This window comes from Parastagonospora nodorum (genome assembly GCF_000146915.1).
Source record: "Parastagonospora nodorum SN15 chromosome Unknown scaffold_1, whole genome shotgun sequence".
Classification (NCBI taxonomy): Eukaryota; Fungi; Ascomycota; class Dothideomycetes; order Pleosporales; family Phaeosphaeriaceae; genus Parastagonospora; species Parastagonospora nodorum.
This window is the reverse complement of record NW_001884549.1, coordinates 757749-775223: the sequence shown is the minus strand read 5'-3', so window position 1 is coordinate 775223 and position 17475 is coordinate 757749. Positions and strand designations below refer to the sequence as shown.

General features: G+C 54.0%; 9 protein-coding genes across 9 annotated transcripts; 6 read left to right on the top strand and 3 right to left on the bottom strand.

Annotated features, from left to right (window-relative positions):
- Window positions 1–755: 755 nt before the first annotated feature.
- On the top strand, window positions 756–2444 carry SNOG_00327 (hypothetical protein). Its single transcript, XM_001790965.1, has 6 exons — window positions 756–1190; window positions 1251–1283; window positions 1333–1391; window positions 1438–1618; window positions 1667–1899; window positions 1947–2444. The coding sequence occupies exons 1-6, from the start codon at window positions 1161–1163 to the stop codon at window positions 2011–2013; spliced, it is 603 nt and encodes a 200-aa protein (XP_001791017.1). The 5' UTR covers window positions 756–1160; the 3' UTR covers window positions 2014–2444.
- A 178-nt stretch (window positions 2445–2622) lies between these two features.
- On the top strand, window positions 2623–4385 carry SNOG_00326 (hypothetical protein; the record flags this gene model as incomplete). The annotated part of the gene is made up of 4 exons (XM_001790964.1): window positions 2623–2701; window positions 2754–2806; window positions 2858–4072; window positions 4122–4385. The coding sequence occupies 4 exons, from the start codon at window positions 2623–2625 to the stop codon at window positions 4164–4166; spliced, it is 1392 nt and encodes a 463-aa protein (XP_001791016.1). The 3' UTR covers window positions 4167–4385.
- Window positions 4386–4559: 174 nt separating this feature from the next.
- SNOG_00325 (hypothetical protein) lies at window positions 4560–5114 on the top strand (the record flags this gene model as incomplete). The annotated part of the gene is made up of 3 exons (XM_001790963.1): window positions 4560–4669; window positions 4721–4731; window positions 4822–5114. The coding sequence occupies 3 exons, from the start codon at window positions 4560–4562 to the stop codon at window positions 5112–5114; spliced, it is 414 nt and encodes a 137-aa protein (XP_001791015.1).
- A 111-nt stretch (window positions 5115–5225) lies between these two features.
- On the bottom strand, window positions 5226–7077 carry SNOG_00324 (hypothetical protein; the record flags this gene model as incomplete). Its single annotated transcript, XM_001790962.1, has 5 exons — window positions 5226–5432; window positions 5492–5613; window positions 5669–6307; window positions 6418–6749; window positions 6898–7077. The coding sequence occupies 5 exons, from the start codon at window positions 7075–7077 to the stop codon at window positions 5296–5298; spliced, it is 1410 nt and encodes a 469-aa protein (XP_001791014.1). The 3' UTR covers window positions 5226–5295.
- A 749-nt stretch (window positions 7078–7826) lies between these two features.
- On the top strand, window positions 7827–10238 carry SNOG_00323 (hypothetical protein; the record flags this gene model as incomplete). Its single annotated transcript, XM_001790961.1, has 1 exon — window positions 7827–10238. One exon carries the CDS (start codon window positions 7827–7829, stop codon window positions 10236–10238), a length of 2412 nt encoding a protein of 803 aa, XP_001791013.1.
- Window positions 10239–11330: 1092 nt separating this feature from the next.
- SNOG_00322 (hypothetical protein) lies at window positions 11331–13071 on the bottom strand (the record flags this gene model as incomplete). Its single annotated transcript, XM_001790960.1, has 5 exons — window positions 12904–13071; window positions 12564–12682; window positions 12413–12485; window positions 11874–12362; window positions 11331–11818 (listed from the first exon to the last, which is right to left on the bottom strand). The coding sequence occupies exons 2-5, from the start codon at window positions 12573–12575 to the stop codon at window positions 11331–11333; spliced, it is 1062 nt and encodes a 353-aa protein (XP_001791012.1). The 5' UTR covers window positions 12576–12682; window positions 12904–13071.
- A 1553-nt stretch (window positions 13072–14624) lies between these two features.
- On the bottom strand, window positions 14625–15311 carry SNOG_00321 (hypothetical protein). Its single transcript, XM_001790959.1, has 4 exons — window positions 15217–15311; window positions 15119–15148; window positions 14931–14981; window positions 14625–14866 (listed from the first exon to the last, which is right to left on the bottom strand). Exons 1-4 carry the CDS (start codon window positions 15254–15256, stop codon window positions 14805–14807), a joined length of 183 nt encoding a protein of 60 aa, XP_001791011.1. The 5' UTR covers window positions 15257–15311; the 3' UTR covers window positions 14625–14804.
- Window positions 15312–15488: 177 nt separating this feature from the next.
- SNOG_00320 (hypothetical protein) lies at window positions 15489–16075 on the top strand (the record flags this gene model as incomplete). The annotated part of the gene is made up of 2 exons (XM_001790958.1): window positions 15489–15620; window positions 15677–16075. 2 exons carry the CDS (start codon window positions 15489–15491, stop codon window positions 16073–16075), a joined length of 531 nt encoding a protein of 176 aa, XP_001791010.1.
- A 316-nt stretch (window positions 16076–16391) lies between these two features.
- On the top strand, window positions 16392–17314 carry SNOG_00319 (hypothetical protein). The gene is made up of 5 exons (XM_001790957.1): window positions 16392–16563; window positions 16651–16673; window positions 16746–16965; window positions 17017–17106; window positions 17152–17314. The coding sequence occupies exons 1-5, from the start codon at window positions 16432–16434 to the stop codon at window positions 17182–17184; spliced, it is 498 nt and encodes a 165-aa protein (XP_001791009.1). The 5' UTR covers window positions 16392–16431; the 3' UTR covers window positions 17185–17314.
- Window positions 17315–17475: the final 161 nt, after the last annotated feature.

The window sequence follows — 17475 nt, the reverse complement described above, 5'->3', positions numbered from 1 at the left end:
TGAGGATTGTGAGCCACAAATGCGTTATGGTGTTCGTGATCCGCGGGTCTGGTCTCGATGGCCACCAGACATTGGATCAGAGATGTGCCGCCACCACTGAGATGCAAGCTTCTATTCGCTGGGAACGGCATGCAGCCTCTTCACATGTCGGACAAAACACGGCTAATGGGAAGCTCGACCCTCGCCGGGCGAACAGATGAATGCAGACGGATCACAGCGCTAGCCAGCCAAAATGCGAATGCATGTGCGGAGAGTTTGACGTTGAGCAGAGTCAAGAAGGGTATTCGTGAAGTAATACGCGCAGAGATAGTAAGATGCTGACGCCATAAACCGGAGCACGGCACGCCTTCCTCGATGTCGTGTGCGTGTGGTGCATGTTTCTCTTACACTGGCGGGGGGCGCGAAAGCTGTCTACGGCGTCTTTGGGTATTCGACGAAACGCTTAGGACCATCTCTACACCTTCCCAAGGTAGACAGCCTAGAGCCGTGCGTGTAACTAAACCTTTCTCGCTGTGAAATCAAGGAGCTGCATATAGCTTTCAGGATACGCTATTGGAGGTAGACTATGGAGGCCAAGGTTCATGTTACCGTATGCTCTAGGTGCTCCGGCGGACCTGTAAAGAGGCGGTACGGCAGTGGAACACAAACCCCCAGGAAGTTGTCCCAAGTGCGTTTCAAGAAGCAGCAAGTCCACACGCGCCAAAGGGCCCACTGCACCTCGATGACAGAGGCAGGCGTCTGAGACTTATCTCTCTGCTCATGCCGAGAAATTGAAGTAATTCGCACCTCGCACTTCGCATTTCGCACGTCTCCAGTGCTGCACTCACCTCGCCATCTGAAAGCCAGTGGTCTGTGCCATTTTACCATCGACTCGCGCAGCCCATCAACCTTTCCAATCACCCGCCGCTGCCAAGCGATAGACCCCCATAGCTTCCGCGCCATAACAAAGTCGCTGAACACTCCTGCTGGCCCGCCTACTGTCTCCTATCCGCATCCGCATCACTGCACCTACCTTGCGTGCTGATCTGGTCCTCGTGCAGCATCTTCAGAGCTCCGCACTTAGCTACCTTTCTCCCCGACGCCGCCCCATCAATCTCGCCGAACAGGGCCCAAGGATCCTCGGACGACTCTAAACAGACGTCGCGCATACCACATCGACCATGGCTGCCCCAGCTACTCAATCTCTCAAGGTGCGCTGCTCGACAGGAAGCATGCAAAAGTGTGTGCTACAGAGGACTGACGGTGAATAGTGCGTTGTCACGGGTGACGGTGCCGTTGGCAAAGTGAGGAGCAGCTTTCGCAGTCTTGTTTCCGTGAATGCTAACGATGCAGACATGTCTTCTCATCTCGTACACGACAAACGCTTTCCCTGGAGAGTACATTCCCACAGTGTGAGTTGGTCGGCCATCACCGCCCGAGCCGCGCTAATCGCCCAAGATTCGACAACTACTCCGCAAATGTTATGGTGGATGGCAAGCCCATTAGTCTTGGATTGTGGGATACCGCTGGTCAGGAGGATTACGACCGACTGCGGCCACTCTCTTACCCGCAGACGGACGTTTTCCTAATCTGCTTTTCCATAGTCAGCCCACCGTCATTCGACAACGTAAAGGCAAAGGTACGGGTCAGTCGCATAGGGGCGAGTCAACGTGCTGACATGTCACAGTGGTACCCCGAGATCGACCATCATGCACCCGGCGTGCCCATCATACTCGTCGGAACAAAGCTGGATTTGAGGGACGACGAAGGGACCAAGGAGTCGCTGAGGCAGAAGAAGATGGCGCCCATCCAGTATGAGCAGGCCGTCATGGTCGCAAAGGAGATTAAAGCACAAAAGTACCTAGAGTGCTCTGCGCTAACCCAGCGCAACCTTAAGAGTGTATTCGACGAGGCAATCCGGTAAGTCTGGTGCTATGCCTGAAGGTGCCGATGCTAATGTTCCACAGTGCCGTGCTCAGTCCTCGTCCCCAGCAGCAGGCAGCGAAGAAGAAGTCCAAGTGCACCATCTTATAAGCGTCGAGGAGTTGTAATCAGGAGTGGACCGAGAGCTTGAATATCTGCATCGACCCACATCCAGCATGAAAGAGGGCAGGATCGCGACTCGATTCGACTGGGCAGCACTAATCACTGCGCGGCCGTTATGGAATTGGCGTGGTCAGGCAAACGCAAGATATCTCAGCATTTGGCACAATCTACACATGAACAGCGTTTGCTTGCAGCATTTGCAGTTTCTCCTGCGTTTTGCAGAAGCACACATATAATCACGCTTTGGGTTTTGCTGCATTACTTTCCTTGGGCGCAGTATATTCATAGGACTGGCTTAGCATTACCCATAGATCTGTTTCCTGCACGAAGCCACGCCCAACAATGACCTCGTGACGAAAGATGAGCCGTGCATGCGCAAGGCGACATAGACAGCATTAGTGCCATGTACGTGTACGAAACACGTCGAATGTCTCTGCAGGCCGGAGAGGCGGCCTCGGTCCCACCAGGATGGCGTAACAGTTCCCCGCTGCGGTGGTCGATAGCTAAGGCACGCATGCATCACATGCATCTTAGCTCGCGCGTCCCAAGCTTCGGTCGACCACGCCGCTACTATCCACCACGCGACTTGTTCTCAACATGTTTCACCAAGGTACCTTACAGAGTGGAATTGCGCTTGCGATACAACAGCAGAAGCTTGTCGCATGCTTTGTCCGAGGTAAGTGCAGCTGTCGCGTCGGAATGTGGAGGCCGACTGACAAGCTGGCCAGATGACAGCGCAACGAGCAAGACGTGGGAAGACGAATGGCTGAAGAGCGGCTGGGTACGCGCAGAGACCCCTCAAATGAGCGTAAAGCATGGCTAACAATTACAGCTCTCGAGTCTCCTTGTCCAGAAAGCCGTCCTCCTACGTATCGAAGCGGGCTCCACCGAGGCCGGCTTTCTCGGAGCCTTCTGCAGCATCGAGACCATACCTGCACTCGTCGTCATACAGAACGGTCAGCTCCAACTGCAGCTAAAGAGCGATGTCACACAAAACGACTTCATCAATGCATTGCGCAAGGTTCTCGGTGCGAATCCGATACCAGGCTCCGGCCCTGTGCAAGCATCTACACCGCAGACGAGTACACCGAATCCCCCTCCGCAAGCAGTCCCAGTAGCAGACGACGATTTGTACGGACCACCAGAGCCCGCTGCGCCTGCAACCCCCACACCATCATCCACAGCCAAGGGCAAACAGAGGGCCACCACCGCCCCGGCCACGAATGCCCCAACGCCCTCGATGACTGCCGCACAGCAAGCCGCACGCGATGCGCTACGAAAGAAGAAGCGAGAGGAAGCGGAAGAATTGGCTCGTGTCAAAGCGCGCATAGAACAGGATCGGGCGGAGCGTAAAGCGCAAGCCGAAGCGCGGAAAGCTGAGCGGGAACAAGAACGCAGCACAGAAGCGCAGACTCAGACACAATCGCGGACAACTACCTCATCCAGAGGGTCGCAAGCAAAGACGGTCAACCTGCAGGTCAGACTGTTTGACGGACGCACCATACGGTCCACGTTCCCCCGCACGGCAACACTCCAAAGCGAAGTCAGGAAATGGGTGGAAGAGGAGTTTGCGAAGTTGCCGACCGATGACCCGAACATTAACAACAAGCAACTGCCACCTTTCTACTTCAGACACATCCTTGCGCCGCAACCTAGCCGCGAACTGTCCGCCGGCGACGAAAGCCAGTCACTTGGTGATATCGACCTGGCACCTAGCGCGACATTGGTCCTCGTGCCAGTCAAAGGGTACACAGAAGCATACTCTGGGTCCGGAGGTGGAGTCGTCGGGAGTGCCACAGGCCTTGTTGGCGGTGCTTTCGGACTTTTGTCGAGTACAGTGGGCTATGCCGGCAGCATGTTAGGTTCTGTAATGGGATACGGTTCAACACCTGCAGCAGAGTCTCCAGCTGGGCAAACCACAGGGTCAAGAGAAGGGCAGACATCGCAACAGCCTGCCAGCTCGGAAGGAGCGAGCATACGGGTACGAACGCTGGCAGATCAAAGAGCTAGAGAGCCGAACAACCAGCAGTTTTACAATGGGAACACGGTACGTACTAGAAGCACTGTCTGCGGGCGGTTGACTGACTGAAATGTAGCTTGATTTCGAACCCAACAACGACGACAGTGATAAGAGAAGATGAACAACACCCACGAAGCAGTCTTTTCCTGCAGCCACGACTCTGTATTACCATCTTCCGGTTCGAGTGTTCTTCGATTTATTTACAGGGGAGAAATGATGTGGTTCTTCGAAGCATCAATGTTTTACTGAGCGTCATGGAAGCGGCCAGATATAACGAGCAATGAAAACAGCAATGACTATGGACAAACTCTAGTCCGGGAATACAAACTACCGTAGCAAATGTGTGACCTCGAAATGTGGACATCGTGAAGCGCCAGATCCCTGCCCCTCACCAGAGCGGACCCCCGAGCTCTTTCCCCGCGCATCACAAACAAACCTTCCCAAGGCGCCTAGCAACACCAGCACACAACACCACTTTTCCCACCCTATACACACAGTCGGTTAAACCTCCACAATGTCTGACGAAGATCTCGAAAACATCCGCCGCGCGCGTCTGCAGCAGCTGCAGCAACAAGGTGGAGGCGGCGGAGGCGGCGGCGAAGGCTCAGAGCAAGAATCAAAACAGTACGAATTGAACATGACCCGTGCCATATGAGGAAACTAAATCAACCACAGACAACGAGAGGGTACGTAACCCCACTCCCATCCTCCCCACACGCGCAACATCACCCATCAGACCTTCCTCCGCGCCCCAACCGCTAACTCCCACCACGCAGCCGACCAACGCTCCTCGATCCTCTCGCAAATCCTGACGCCCGACGCGGCTGACCGCCTGGGCCGGATCCGGCTCGTCAAAGAGTCGCGCGCGACGGACATTGAGAACCGCCTGATTATGCTGGCGCGCACGGGGCAGATACGGCAGAAAGTGAGTGAGGAGCAGCTCAAGGAGATTTTGGGGGCCGTCGCGGAACAGAATGAAAAGGAGGAGCAGAAGATTGTGGTGCAGAGGAGGGGCGGGGGAGGGTGGGATGAGGATGACGAGCTGGAGGAGTTGATGAAGGATGTCTAGGTCTGGAGGCGGAGGAGAAGAAAATGTTCTTGGAATGCATGCATTTTCCATGCGGTGGGATTAGTGATCATCTCAGGTGCACACAAAGGGCGCTCAATGAATCAATGATATGAGATAGCGCGAGAATTTGTCTTTGGAATTGGGTTGTTTTCGAGACTGTAGGTCTTTAGGTTGAAGAAGATCAATTCACCACAACAAGCGGCCGTGGCGTCAACTTTGTACCATGGCTGAACAGATTGTCAGGGTCATACTTCTGCTTCAAATCTTCCAGCTTCTTGACGTTGGCGCCGAAGATATCATTAGCCTCGACATCCACAGCTTCAGCAGTATTAGTAATCTGGTCTGTCCTTTCTTGATAACTTCGTTCCGCGACTTACAAGCGTAGTTTCCATACTGCCCAACGCCCCCATCCTCAGACCTGCTCGCCGCCGTCTCTGACGCCTTCTTCAACAAATTGCGAGAGAAGACGCGAATCTCGTCATCGAGCTCCGGATCGAACCTACGCATATCAGCACTTAGGCCTGCATTGTCGGAAAAGGGTGAAAACGACTAACCACTTAAACACCGTCGCCAAATTGTAATAATCCCCCCTGTTCGAAAATGCCATACTCGCGTTCCCCGCCTCCATAATCTTCCCATACGGCACGCACTCGAATAACATCATGCTCTCGCCCATGCGCTCATGACTGCCCACAAACGCCGAAAACTCTGCATGCAGGCTCTCTACGAAATTGGCGCCAAGAGGCAATTTGAACGCCCCACCGCCGAATTGTTTCCGCCCGTCAAAGCCCGCGGTGTGGTTGAGCAGACCATTCACTTTTTCGTACGGCATCATGCTCGTCATATCTGCGATTGGCCCAACATCCCACAACTCCTTGAAAAACGCCCGCGCATCGTCTTCTGCCCCGTTGAAGAATAACTGACACATGACGACCGGTGCGTTCGCAGGCGGCGGCGCACTGAACCCCCACAGCAGCGCCTGGTTCCCGTCATTCTTCTCGTGGAAAGAGTTTGCAAACGCGACGATTTGAGGGAGTGCGGAGGGTGCGAATATCAGGGGTCCAGCGAAGACGGGGGAGGCTTGGGGGAAGGCGCGGAAGGTGAAGGATGTGACGACGCCGAAGTTTGCGCCCGCCCCGCGGATGGCCCAGAAGAGGGACGGGTTTTCGTGCGAGGAGGCTGTCAGGGAGAGGCTGGATGCAAGGACTATCTCGACGGAGAGGAGGACGTCTGTGGGGTTGGTTAGGGTTGGAGAATAGGGAGAAGGTAAGAGGGGGTGTGGATACCGATGGTCAGTCCGTACTTTCCACTGAGATACCCGTATCCTCCACCTAGTGTTAAACCTCCTACGCCAGTGTGGTTGACAGTACCGCCGACGGTTGCAAGGTCGTATTTTGCAGCTTCGGCGTCGACGTCTGACCAGAGGGCGCCGCCTTGGACTGTTATGGTTTTGGCTTCGGGGTCGACAGTGACGGCGCGCATGCTGGATAGGTCTATTACAAGGCCGTGTTCGATTGAAGCTGCACCGGATGTGGAGTGGCCGCCTCCACGGACGGTGAAGGGAATACTGTGGTCCCGGATGATGGTCATGGTTGCTGAGACGTCGGAGGACGAAGTGACGAGGACTACGGCGGACTACTCGATATGTCAATTTTCAAGCGTAGTTAGAGTGAGGGCTTAAAAGAGATTCTTGTCAAACGATAACGTGCGGTTAGAGAAGTTCTGATGGCTGGTATTGATATGGAAACCCCGAGTACAAGAGATTCGAAGGTGTAATGCTTACTGCTCTTTTGATACACTGTTCACCCCATCTTTCAATGCTCTTCTCATACTTTGCACCATCGCTCGGTAGTAACACCTCGGCCTTGGTGTCCTTCAGCAGCTCTTTGAGCGACGCGTAGTCGAACGTGGATGCTGAGCCCATCTTCTTTGATTGTGGCTGAGATTGCAATTTGTTGATCATTTGTAATGGCAGAGAGCGCAGGTTCAAGATATCTCCGAAGATTAGCTTGAAGTGATATAAGTAAGCTGAAGAACGTTCTATTCCGCCACCACAACTCTTTCTCGTATTCCTAAACTGCGATGGTAGATCGAGGCTGCTCAAAGCCTGTTTGTGTTTTGCTTTTGACAGGGTACTCTTCTTTCGTATCGCGATAAATCTAGCAATTTCGGAGAAACAGATCTTGTTCCGAGTAAAGACGAAGCTTGACTGAATACCTAGGTAGCTTCGTGAAGTTGATGGCGGCGCGGCGGGGAAGCTCCTGTGCTCCGATGGAGGCGGCTCCAATCATAAGTTAGCTGGCCGTTAAGTTGACACGCTGGAGGCAGTCAAGATCGTCCATTGGCGTGTATTCTGGGATTGCGGGGACATCAGCACATGCAAGCATCGACTTGGTTGTTAAGTTGGGGCTGGTGCAGGCCATGCTGTCCAAGCCCATGGTGATCCATGATTCGGGGCTTCAAACAGGATAATTCCTGAACACATTGCTGCTACTCTAGCGGTAGGACGGACATAGCTGCACTTCATGTTGTCCAGCATTGCAAATCCAGGAAGCATGTCTTGCGAGTGGTGTTCAGTAACAGGTTTGACGTGATTGGATGGACCCTGAACTTCGAAAGCGATTGGCGCGTTTTGTGGAGTGAAGATGCGGCGAACTTTCTCTCCCGCGCCTTCGAATTGCTCGACACCCACGAACTCACTCCGGGACGAAGATGCTAAAGACGAGAGGCATACAGACTATTTGCCTGTCATGTCGCCTCCAATCCGCCATATCGAGAGCGCGTAACGCCCGACTGCCATCTCAAGCGCAGCTTGCGCCGCAAAAGTCGCAAACGACCGTCGCTAATGTCTGGACACAACGAAGAGTGATATCGACGGCAATCCCACGACGACAAGCAAATCAGGAAACTGCAGCAGCCGGCGAAGAAGTACCTCCTCCAGCGATCGAGCAGCTCAATACCGAAGTCAATGTACGGCAAGCGAGGCAGCGGTTCGGCGATTCGCTACCACGAGGATATCTGAGCGAGGCTGAATACAAGGTGTACCGGCGTCTATATGGAGAACCTCTGTTTGTCGAAACGGTCGACGAGTTGCTGGAACCCGCTGTGGAGGAAGAAGAAATTATTGAGGAGGAGCAGGAGGATGGCTCAGTTGTCCTGCTGCGAAAGGGTGCAGATGGGGAGCTTGAAGAGATTGAGCTCGTCGATGAGTCCGAAGATGTTGAGAGTCTGGAAGAAGTGGTGGAGGGCGAAGACCCAGACGCAGCCACAATGACACCAGAAGAGTGGGAGGTACACAAGGAAGAGAAGGCACAGAAGTACCACGACAGCGTCTACGAACAAAGTCGCTTGGCACACCACGAAGCCGAAGATTTGGAAGACATGGAAGAAGTGGAGGACGATGACTTCATGCGAGCTCATCCTCTGACGCTCGCTGGCCGTTTCAAACCCTCGCCGTCGACCGTCTTCTTGCCGAAAGAAACCCTCGTAGACCCTACAGCTCTTTTGCTGACCCGCGCAAATCACAAGCATCTCGCCGAGACTTCGAACCGTATATTTGGTGGCCAAGGCCTTCCTTTGTCTGCGAGCACACCACCAGCGAGGTTGGGGAGAGAACAGAAGGCAATCCCACTCGACCCCTCCCAGGCAGACATGGGCAACATCGAGGCGGATGCATATATGGCGTCTGTACAGCCAGGAACATATGCCAGCGTCATGAGCGCTTTGGTAGAGGTCCGCCGGCGACTCGGGTCTCCTTGGATGGAGCACATACTGGAGAAGAAGGGTGGCACCATACTCGATGCTGGCTCTGGCGGTGTTGGCGTTCTCGCATGGCACGAGGTTCTCCAAGCCGAGTGGCAGCGCCTGCACGAACAGTCAGGCAACACCTCGCAAGATGCCGCGCCTCTAGGCAAAGCCACAGTGCTGACTGCTTCCGACACGCTGCGACACCGTGCAAGTCGATTGCTGGATAATACAACTTTTATCCCTCGACTACCTGATAATGTGCCAAAAGAAGAAGACGTCAACGAGCAACAACCACGAAAAGTTTACGATATCATCATTGCGCCACACACTCTTTGGTCTATCCGACAAGAGTACCTCCGGAAAGAACAGGTTCAAAAGTACTGGTCACTCCTGAACCCCAAAGGTGGTGTTCTCATCCTCCTCGAGAAGGGTCTACCTCGGGGCTTTGAAGTCATCGCCGCTGCTCGCGAACTCCTATTGAATAAACACATCTCCTCTCCAGACTCCCCTCACATTGAAACGCCTCTCCAAGAGCAGGTCAGCAAACCCGACGAAGACACACGCTTCACAGCCAAGGAGACCGGCATGATCATTGCCCCTTGCACCAACCACTCTGCGTGCCCCATGTACGCATCACCCGGTATCTCATCTGGCCGTAAAGACTTCTGCTTCTTCTCCCAACGCTACATCCGCCCCCCTTATCTCCAGCGCATCCTCAATGCCAAAGACAAGAACCACGAAGACGTCCAATTCTCCTACCTCGCCGTCCAACGCGGCCGTGACCAGCGCCTCCCCGAACACGACTTGATTGGCAAGGGCTTCGCACAGACCAAGGACACTACAGACGCAGCGTTCGCAGGCCACGAGTGGAAAAACATATCCCAGTCAACCACTGATGCCGAGAAAATCGACGCCGATTTGCAAACTCCGGAAGACGTAAACTCACTCGCCCTACCGCGTTTGATCCTCCCCGCTCTCAAGCGCCGCGGCCACATTATCCTGGACGTGTGCACGCCAGCCGGGACCCTCGAGCGCTGGACCGTGCCCCGCAGCTTTTCAAAGCAGGCGTTCCGCGACGCGAGAAAAGTCCGCTGGGGTGACTTGTGGGCGTTGGGTGCGAAGACAAGGATACCAAGGAATGTGAGGCTGGGTCGGCCAAACGACGAGTTTGATAAGAAGGGCCGCAAGATGAAGAAGGCGAAGCAGGTTGTTGTGGAGATTGGTATTGGGGAGAAGGATGGCAGGGCTGTGGAGGAAGGACCTGCCAGGATATTGAGGGGAGATCGGGACGGACGGTACACGAGTGATCGCAAGATTAGAGGAAGTGGTGGCCGCAAGGGGAGGAGGAAGACGGCGGATGTGTTGGAAGACTTGTAAGATCTAAAATCGGACGAGTGTATAATCGTGTATATCACCTGTACAAGACCCGGCTGGGCATCGGACGACACTCATGGTTGGAAAAACATCGCTCTCACACACTTGTACATCACATCACGACTCAACGATTGTAAGCACCGCATTAGGAAAAACCCAAGGAAATACATTTCTAAAGCAAGTAACGTAAAGTAAACCACCGTGACCAGTCGTACCGTCCCCGAGCACAAGGATCGCAAGCTAGATATTCTTCCCCGGAAGCAGCGGCTCCTCACAAGCCCGTCACATTTCCCCAGCCGCAAATCGGAGCACTCCACCCGGTCTACCAACTCAGCTTCGTACTCTTTCGAGCCATGTTTTGCAATTTAGTTATGTTCGTCCCCTGATAAGCTTTAACCTCCCCACGAGCTGGCAGACCATGTCCGGAAGGAGGGAAACGCACGAAGGAAAGGTGAAGATGAGAACCAAAAACACATAGGGGCAAGGGGGGGGCGATTAAAACGAGATGAGAGCCGTGGAACCAAACAAAAAATCAGTCTTCTTCTGGAGGCACTCCGTAAAGGTTTGCCTAATGGTTCGTGGTATTCCGTGAATGCTGTCCGGTACCAAGAACTGGGTTCATGCTACCGCCTGCGTAATTGCTGTTTCATCAAAGAAATACCGTGTAGGTCGAGCCTCCAGAAAGACCGGGAGCATCGTCGAAACCAGGGGCCAAAGTGTATGCGAAGCACCGCAGAGTGTCGCAAGGTCCGATACTAGATAATCGACGAAATGAACCCGTGAGCTGATATTGAGTAGGAGCGACTGCCGTCCGATATGTAACGAGGACGGCGGTGCCGCATTTCCCATGCATTGAGCGAAGCCGAATCAAACGAGCCGGTTCCGCAAGAGAGTTGAGATGACGAATCGAGAGCCGCATCATGAATCAGTAGCCGCCGGAAGCATACTGGTCCCCGCCACGCTTATTGGCCGAACGGAGCTGCCTGAACAGAAAAGAGAGGTTAGTAAATTCTGTCTGGGGCGTCCCCAGCGCCAAGCGTATCGAACACCAAACGCAGAGGAGAGGAGTCCTTACGAGGATCAGATATGTCGAACTCACATTCCGGTGCCCTCCTGGCGTGCATTGACAGGTCCGCGTTTGGTACCCGCCGCAGTGCCAGCGTTGGCAGCCGCAGTGGTGGTGACGTGACGTCCACGGCCCTTGTCGTCCTCCTCGCCCTGGCCCTGGTTGGCTGCCTGAGCGATGGCTTGGGCGTTCTTCTGGTACTTGTAGACGGTCCAGTCAAAGACATAGTCGTACTGGAAGCCTTCACGGACGAAGAGATCGCGGAAGATCTTGCGGAGGTACGAGTAGTCGGGCTTGTCGTCGAAGCGGAGGGAACGGGTGTAGTTCAGGTAGATGGCAAACTCGTTGGGGAAGCCACGGCAGAGTACCTCGGTGGGGGTGGTCATCTTCTTCTCCATAATGCGGTCGTACTTTTGCTTCTTCGTGGCCGCCTTCAGGCCCTGCCAGGGAAGAGATCCACGGCAGAAGTAGAGCATGACGTATCCAAGAGACTCCATGTCGTCACGGCGGGATTGTTCTGTTCACGTCAGTATGGGACGCAAGACGTAGACGTAGGGTTGAAGAGTACGTACCGACACCCAAGTGAGTGTTGATGCTGGCATAGCGGGCGGTACCAGTCAAGTTCTTGTTCTCTCTGTATGGGATGTGGAAGTGCGTCTTGGGATCGCGGTACTTCTTGGCGAGTCCAAAATCGATGACATTGACCTGGTTGCCGCGCTTACCAATGCCCATGAGGAAATTGTCCGGCTTGATATCACGGTGGATAAACGACTTGGCGTGGATGTACTCAATGCGGGAGATGAGCTGATCGGCCAGGAGAAGCACGGTCTTCAGAGAGAACTTGCGGTTGCAGAAGTTGAAGAGATCCTCCAGGGAGGGGCCGAGCAAGTCCAAGACCATGGCGTTGTAGTCGCACTCGGTACCGAACCATCGCACGAACGGGATGCCGACACCGCCAGCGAGCGACTTGTAGACGCGAGCCTCATACTCGAGCTGAGGGTGCTTGGCCTTGACGCTCTCGAGCTTGATGGCGATCTCCTCACCGGAGATGATATTGGTACCTGGACACGGTTAGCTACGGTGACGTCGACAGGAGGAAGCTTGTACGGACCTAGGTAGATGTCACCGAAAGAGCCGCTACCAATCTTGCGGCCAATTCTGTATTTGTTGCCGACACGGAGATCCTAAATGACGCGGTCAGCCTTGGTTCCTGATAGAGGATACATGCTCGTGTCTTGACGACGAGCGGGGTCGGGGCGTACCATTGTCGTCATGGTTGCTAGCAATTCAACCTGGAGGAGGCTGACCTGTAGTTGAGGGTGGTGTTGTAGGAGAAGGTGTGGGCAGAGCTGGGAAGGGCGCTGTTGTTATGGGGTTCAGCCTGCTGCAGGTGTACCGGTCAGTAAGAGGCTTTTGCCAACAAGGCGGTGAGTAAGCGGAGCGGGCAGCCGAGAGCCGCGACAAGAGAGGAAACGCGAGGCAAGGTGAGGTTAGAGGAGTGCAAGGCGTACAAGGAGTGAGAGAGGTGCGTTGTGGGTGATAAGTAGAGCACGGGCGGAGGAAGTCACAGGGCGGCGGGACCGTCTGCTGAGCTGGACTTACAGGGCGTGGATGAAGAGCCCAACGGGTAGCGGCACCGTCGATGTCTTGCGGGCAGCGATCAGAAATCGTTTACTCCTACGTTATGAGGTGCAACGAGGCGGCTGCACACACGGGGACAGCAAGAGGCCTCTGAATGAACGCACACGGCGGTTGTGGTGCTGGGGGAGCGAGATGGGAGGAGCGAAGGTTGGTGAGGCCCGTCGCTACCGCCGACCTTGGCTGGGCGCAGCCACACGTGATGCTCGCGCTAGGCATGCCTTTCACAGCAGCATCTGCCGATCGTCCCCTTGGGTGATCGGGTATCTTGCTACCCAGTTAGAGCTTCGGCTCATTTTCGACTTGGGCACGCCAGCCAGCCTGCGCTCCTTAACACTGCTTCAAACGGTTTCAGGCGCCGTAGCCTCGAGGCCAGATCATGCCGAGGCTTCCACTGTAGCATCTCTCTATGCCCCTTTATGCACCTCCGCTTGATTACTATATTTGGCGTCTGGACCATCTGAGAATCACGTCGTCGAGCTGCCCACCAACTCTAGCACGGCTGCAGATTCACGCCATATCAGAAACTATGTTCCGGGTAGATCTGGGCAGGACGGTCCGACCCTGTCTTCGCTCTGTTCGTCATCGTCCAGCTTGCAACCCAAGGTCCAAACGCTCGGTTCGTGGCCGCGTTTGACAGCTACGGCGATGTGGCAAGGCACCAAACGGTCAGATGTGGATCGGCCACCGGCCAGGTGCAAACGTCGGAGTTTTGCAGTCAGATCGAAACAGGCAGGTCGCACGTAGCGTATGTCGCTTGCAGGACGACATCGAGACTGTCCTCCGAATGTACATTCCGACGCCGCATGTCTCAAACTCCTGTTGTCTTGGAGCATTTCGAGAAAATGGCAACAGGAAATCTTGATTATACAGAATGCACAGCGCGTACACCACGAGCCACAGCTGTACACGTGTTGTAAAGTTCTCTCATTGGATACAAGTTCTGCTGATTGCGAAGTCATCGAGGCATGCCACGGTCCACGACTGCATGCGTCATTATCGGCCTCGTATATGCATGTGTTTGAGATATCGTGACACGTTATTCGGGCTCGCTCTGGGGCCTCATCAAAAAATGTTGCTGCTGAGATTATCTGATAACTGGCACAGCAGGTGCTTGTACTCACTTAAGTGGCTGGGAGCAGCTTCGAGGATGAACCCCGGAGAATGAAATGCGCCCAACACCCGTTGAGCATGTAGAAATGAGGGCAAAAATGCCAGTATCCCTCATGAATACCAAGGTACATGTTGTCCCGAACTTATTTTGAGTTTGCTAGACTTGCTAGCAAGCTTTGTGGGGAAGTTCATGCATATGCTATCAAGTATTGTAGAAAGCGACGAGGGTACAACAGGTAGCAGCTCATCATATAGACGCAAGTTATACGCAGGGTGTTGCTGGCGCATGGAAGCCTGACAGTACCTACTGTGCATAGCTCCAAGCTGTTTAATTTCCCTGCTCAAATTCTGTCGTGTTTGACGGCCTGCGGTGGGAGGTGAATGTGCAATATTGCCAATCTGAGCGATGAGACAGTGAAACAAGTGAGGAATTATTTCTGTTGAAGTACGCAGACTAGACCATGCCTCTGCTGGCGGTTTCCCATATGCACTTCTTCAATCAGTGGAAGGCGCACTGGAAAGTGATAGGGAATTGCTAGGAATTGGGCGTACGGAGGCAACGTAGATTCGAATACTCAGGCAGATTATCTCAGTCAATCGTGGATGTCGCTTGTATTGTGCTTGATTCCGCAACGTCTATACAGCTCTTGCAAATCGAGGTACCCTTAACAGTTCCATTTCGGCGGCTATTGTACAGTGTCTCCCATCATGCCCGTCGAGCCTGTTCCATCAAATATTCCACACGTGAAGATCTAGTGGTTGGCCGACTGGTTCTTTACAGCAGGGTTTCGGGGGTCGTTCTTGTACTCGTCGGCTAGATACAATCAGCATTTGCGGCGATCGAGAGAGCACACGTCTATGCGGAATTTGATGCTAACCTGTTGCCATGGCGTTTGCGGCTGAGTTGACACCGTAGAGGATGACAAGGCCTAGTAGGCTCTGTCAGTATTGCTGTTCCGTTTGTTCCAGCACACCCGAAGATCCCCATGGCCTCATTGGGCCATGTTTCCACCTCTTGCTATTCGCTTTGTCCTCCCCTAAATATGCATCCAGCAGTTCGACGTACCGGAGATGTAGAAAGGCCACATGGGGCGGGCTGCGAAGCTTTGTTAGCTATCTCTTCGAGGCGCGAGCACCGAGCTCGATTGTGCCCAATTGACGTACCGACGGGCGCAGGGAACTTCTTTCCGAGGAATCCAGCCATTTTGTGTGAGATGAAGCTGCAATGGGTAGTGCTGCAAATGCGATGGGGTCGTTGGTAGAGGTTGAGCTTCGGCGGTCCCAGTTGCAGAACTTCGATCTTGGCACGGCGGCAGAACGTCGGACAACCCCGACTGTTTACCTTCCCGCGATTGAGCGCAACCCCGCAAACCCAACACTATCACCTGAGACGAAAGGGACTTAAAGTACTATCACTCAACTATCACACTGGAAATATGGGTTCGCCGCTGGAAGGCTGTGTAGGATCATTGCGGAACAGCATGCAATTGCTCGACTCGTCTATCAATATTCTGGCTGAGGGCGTGAACGACTTCCCTCGTTTGGCAAAGGTGCTCCAGACCACAAGAGTAAGGGCCAAACATTTAGACGCAGAATCCGTTGTAAATCTAACAGTGATCTGCAGCATTTCGAACTCATCTCCGAATCCGATCTTCAAACTGCCCAGTCCGCGCTGCTCTCAGAGATACGGCCAGAAGTTGACAATCTCTTGAAACGAGTCGAGAACTATCTTGATAAGCTCGAACGACGCGAGCAATCACTCATCGCCAAGTGCGACCTTAACGACGGCCGGCTAGGGCGCGATAGCTCGGGCGCGACTGGGTCACGTCCAAATAGCAGGGCTATGCAAAGAGGAACGACAGGGAAGGCTATGAGTGCACAGCAAGAGTTGAGATACAAGCAACTGAGGCAAAAGAAGGACCGATTGAGCTATGCGGTGGAAACACTTGAGATGCAGGCGAAGCAAAGAGAAAGACAGCTACGGATGAGCATGGCAGCGCCGCAGCAGTTCTATGACGACTAAGTTCCTGGCACTCTGTGCTCGTATTTGTACCCGGGCATCGCTGAGAATATGGAGTACTGGGAGGCTTTGCTACTGGCGTTTTGTTTTTGAGATACCCCTAGTCAGAAGATCAATTCCATCCTTCCAAACTGGTCGAATTGCTGCATTCACTACATTCCGTGCCATAAAAAAGCCTCGTAGAATTACCTGTCATACCATCAAGCACTCAACTGGACTTCTTTAATCGTGAAAGCGCGCTAGCGATGTAGGCGGCGGATCATCGGCTAAACCCGCCAAGCGCAGAACTTCGGGTTCGCAGATTCACCAACAAGCTCCGGCAGACCAGCAATTGCATCCTCACCACCCCTCCATCCATCATGAACTCCTTCCGTATCGCCAGGGCTGCCGTCCGCGTGAGGCCTGCCGCCATCGCCCGCCCGATTCAGCGCAGAGGCTACGCCGAGGTCGCCTCAGACAAGATCAAGCTGTCCCTAGCTCTTCCGCACCAGGTATGCATCGCCCGTGGCCGACAAAGCTGGCGCATTGGCTTCGCCCGGGAGAATTCGAGAAAATTGAAGCTGACCAGGTGTCGATAGTCTATCTACAAGTCCCAGGATGTGTACGTCTGCCGCCAGACCCCCCGATCCTGTAACACCAAGGCGCGCGAATACTGACGAGAGATGTGATACAGCGTCCAGGTCAACCTTCCCGCTGAGACCGGTGATATGGGTGTTCTGGCCAACCACGTGCCCTCAATCGAGCAGTTGAAGCCCGGTCTTGTTGAGATCATCGAGGAGCAGGGTGGCAGCAAGCAGTTCTTCCTGTCCGGAGGTTTCGCGACTGTGCAGCCCAACTCCGTTCTCAGCATCAACGCGGTTGAGGGCTACCCGTTGGAGGACTTCAGCGCCGAGGTAGGAGACATCTTCATAGAACAGGAGACATCCCAGCTAAATTTGTGGTAGGCTGTCAGGAACCAGATCGCCGAGGCCCAGAAGATTGCCAGTGGAAGCGGCAGCGAGGCAGACATTGCTGAGGCCAAGATTGAGCTCGAGGTAAGAAGAGCACTGAGATTGCTGAGTAACTGCTAACAGGCACAGGTCCTCGAGAGCCTGCAGGCGGCACTGAAGTAATTGTAAATAGCGATTCGCGGGTACAGCACCCAGCTGTATAGTATCAGGTGCGAAGCATGCGCGATTATCATGTGCACAAGACAAGAAGGTGCTTTCTAAAACCAGTCCATACACTCCATCTTTCCTCGCTACGTTTCTGTCTTGTATACATTACCTGGACTGAGTGCACTCACATTCTTTGCAGCCCTACATTGACCACCTTATTTCCATTCTTAGTCTCTTACTGGACCCATTTTCTATACGTAACTACTAGTATTTCACTCACTATCTGATCCCATCCTATCCCGCCTG

Bases quoted from the DNA above. Each gene is read 5' to 3' on its own strand.
- SNOG_00327 (XM_001790965.1), top strand. From the start codon at position 1,161: ATGGCTGCCCCAGCTACTCAATCTCTCAAG. The intron at 1,392-1,437 runs GTGAGTTGGTCG...TAATCGCCCAAG, and splicing joins GGAGAGTACATTCCCACAGT to ATTCGACAACTACTCCGCAA. The intron at 1,619-1,666 runs GTACGGGTCAGT...GACATGTCACAG, and splicing joins TCGACAACGTAAAGGCAAAG to TGGTACCCCGAGATCGACCA.
- SNOG_00321 (XM_001790959.1), bottom strand. From the start codon at position 15,256: ATGGCTGGATTCCTCGGAAAGAAGTTCCCTGCGCCCGTCG. The intron at 14,982-15,118 runs GTACGTCGAACT...AGAGCCTACTAG, and splicing joins GTGGCCTTTCTACATCTCCG to GCCTTGTCATCCTCTACGGT. The intron at 14,867-14,930 runs GTTAGCATCAAA...GATTGTATCTAG, and splicing joins CGCAAACGCCATGGCAACAG to CCGACGAGTACAAGAACGAC.
- SNOG_00319 (XM_001790957.1), top strand. From the start codon at position 16,432: ATGAACTCCTTCCGTATCGCCAGGGCTGCCGTCCGCGTGAGGCCTGCC. The intron at 16,564-16,650 runs GTATGCATCGCC...AGGTGTCGATAG, and splicing joins CCCTAGCTCTTCCGCACCAG to TCTATCTACAAGTCCCAGGA. The intron at 16,674-16,745 runs GTACGTCTGCCG...GATGTGATACAG, and splicing joins ATCTACAAGTCCCAGGATGT to CGTCCAGGTCAACCTTCCCG.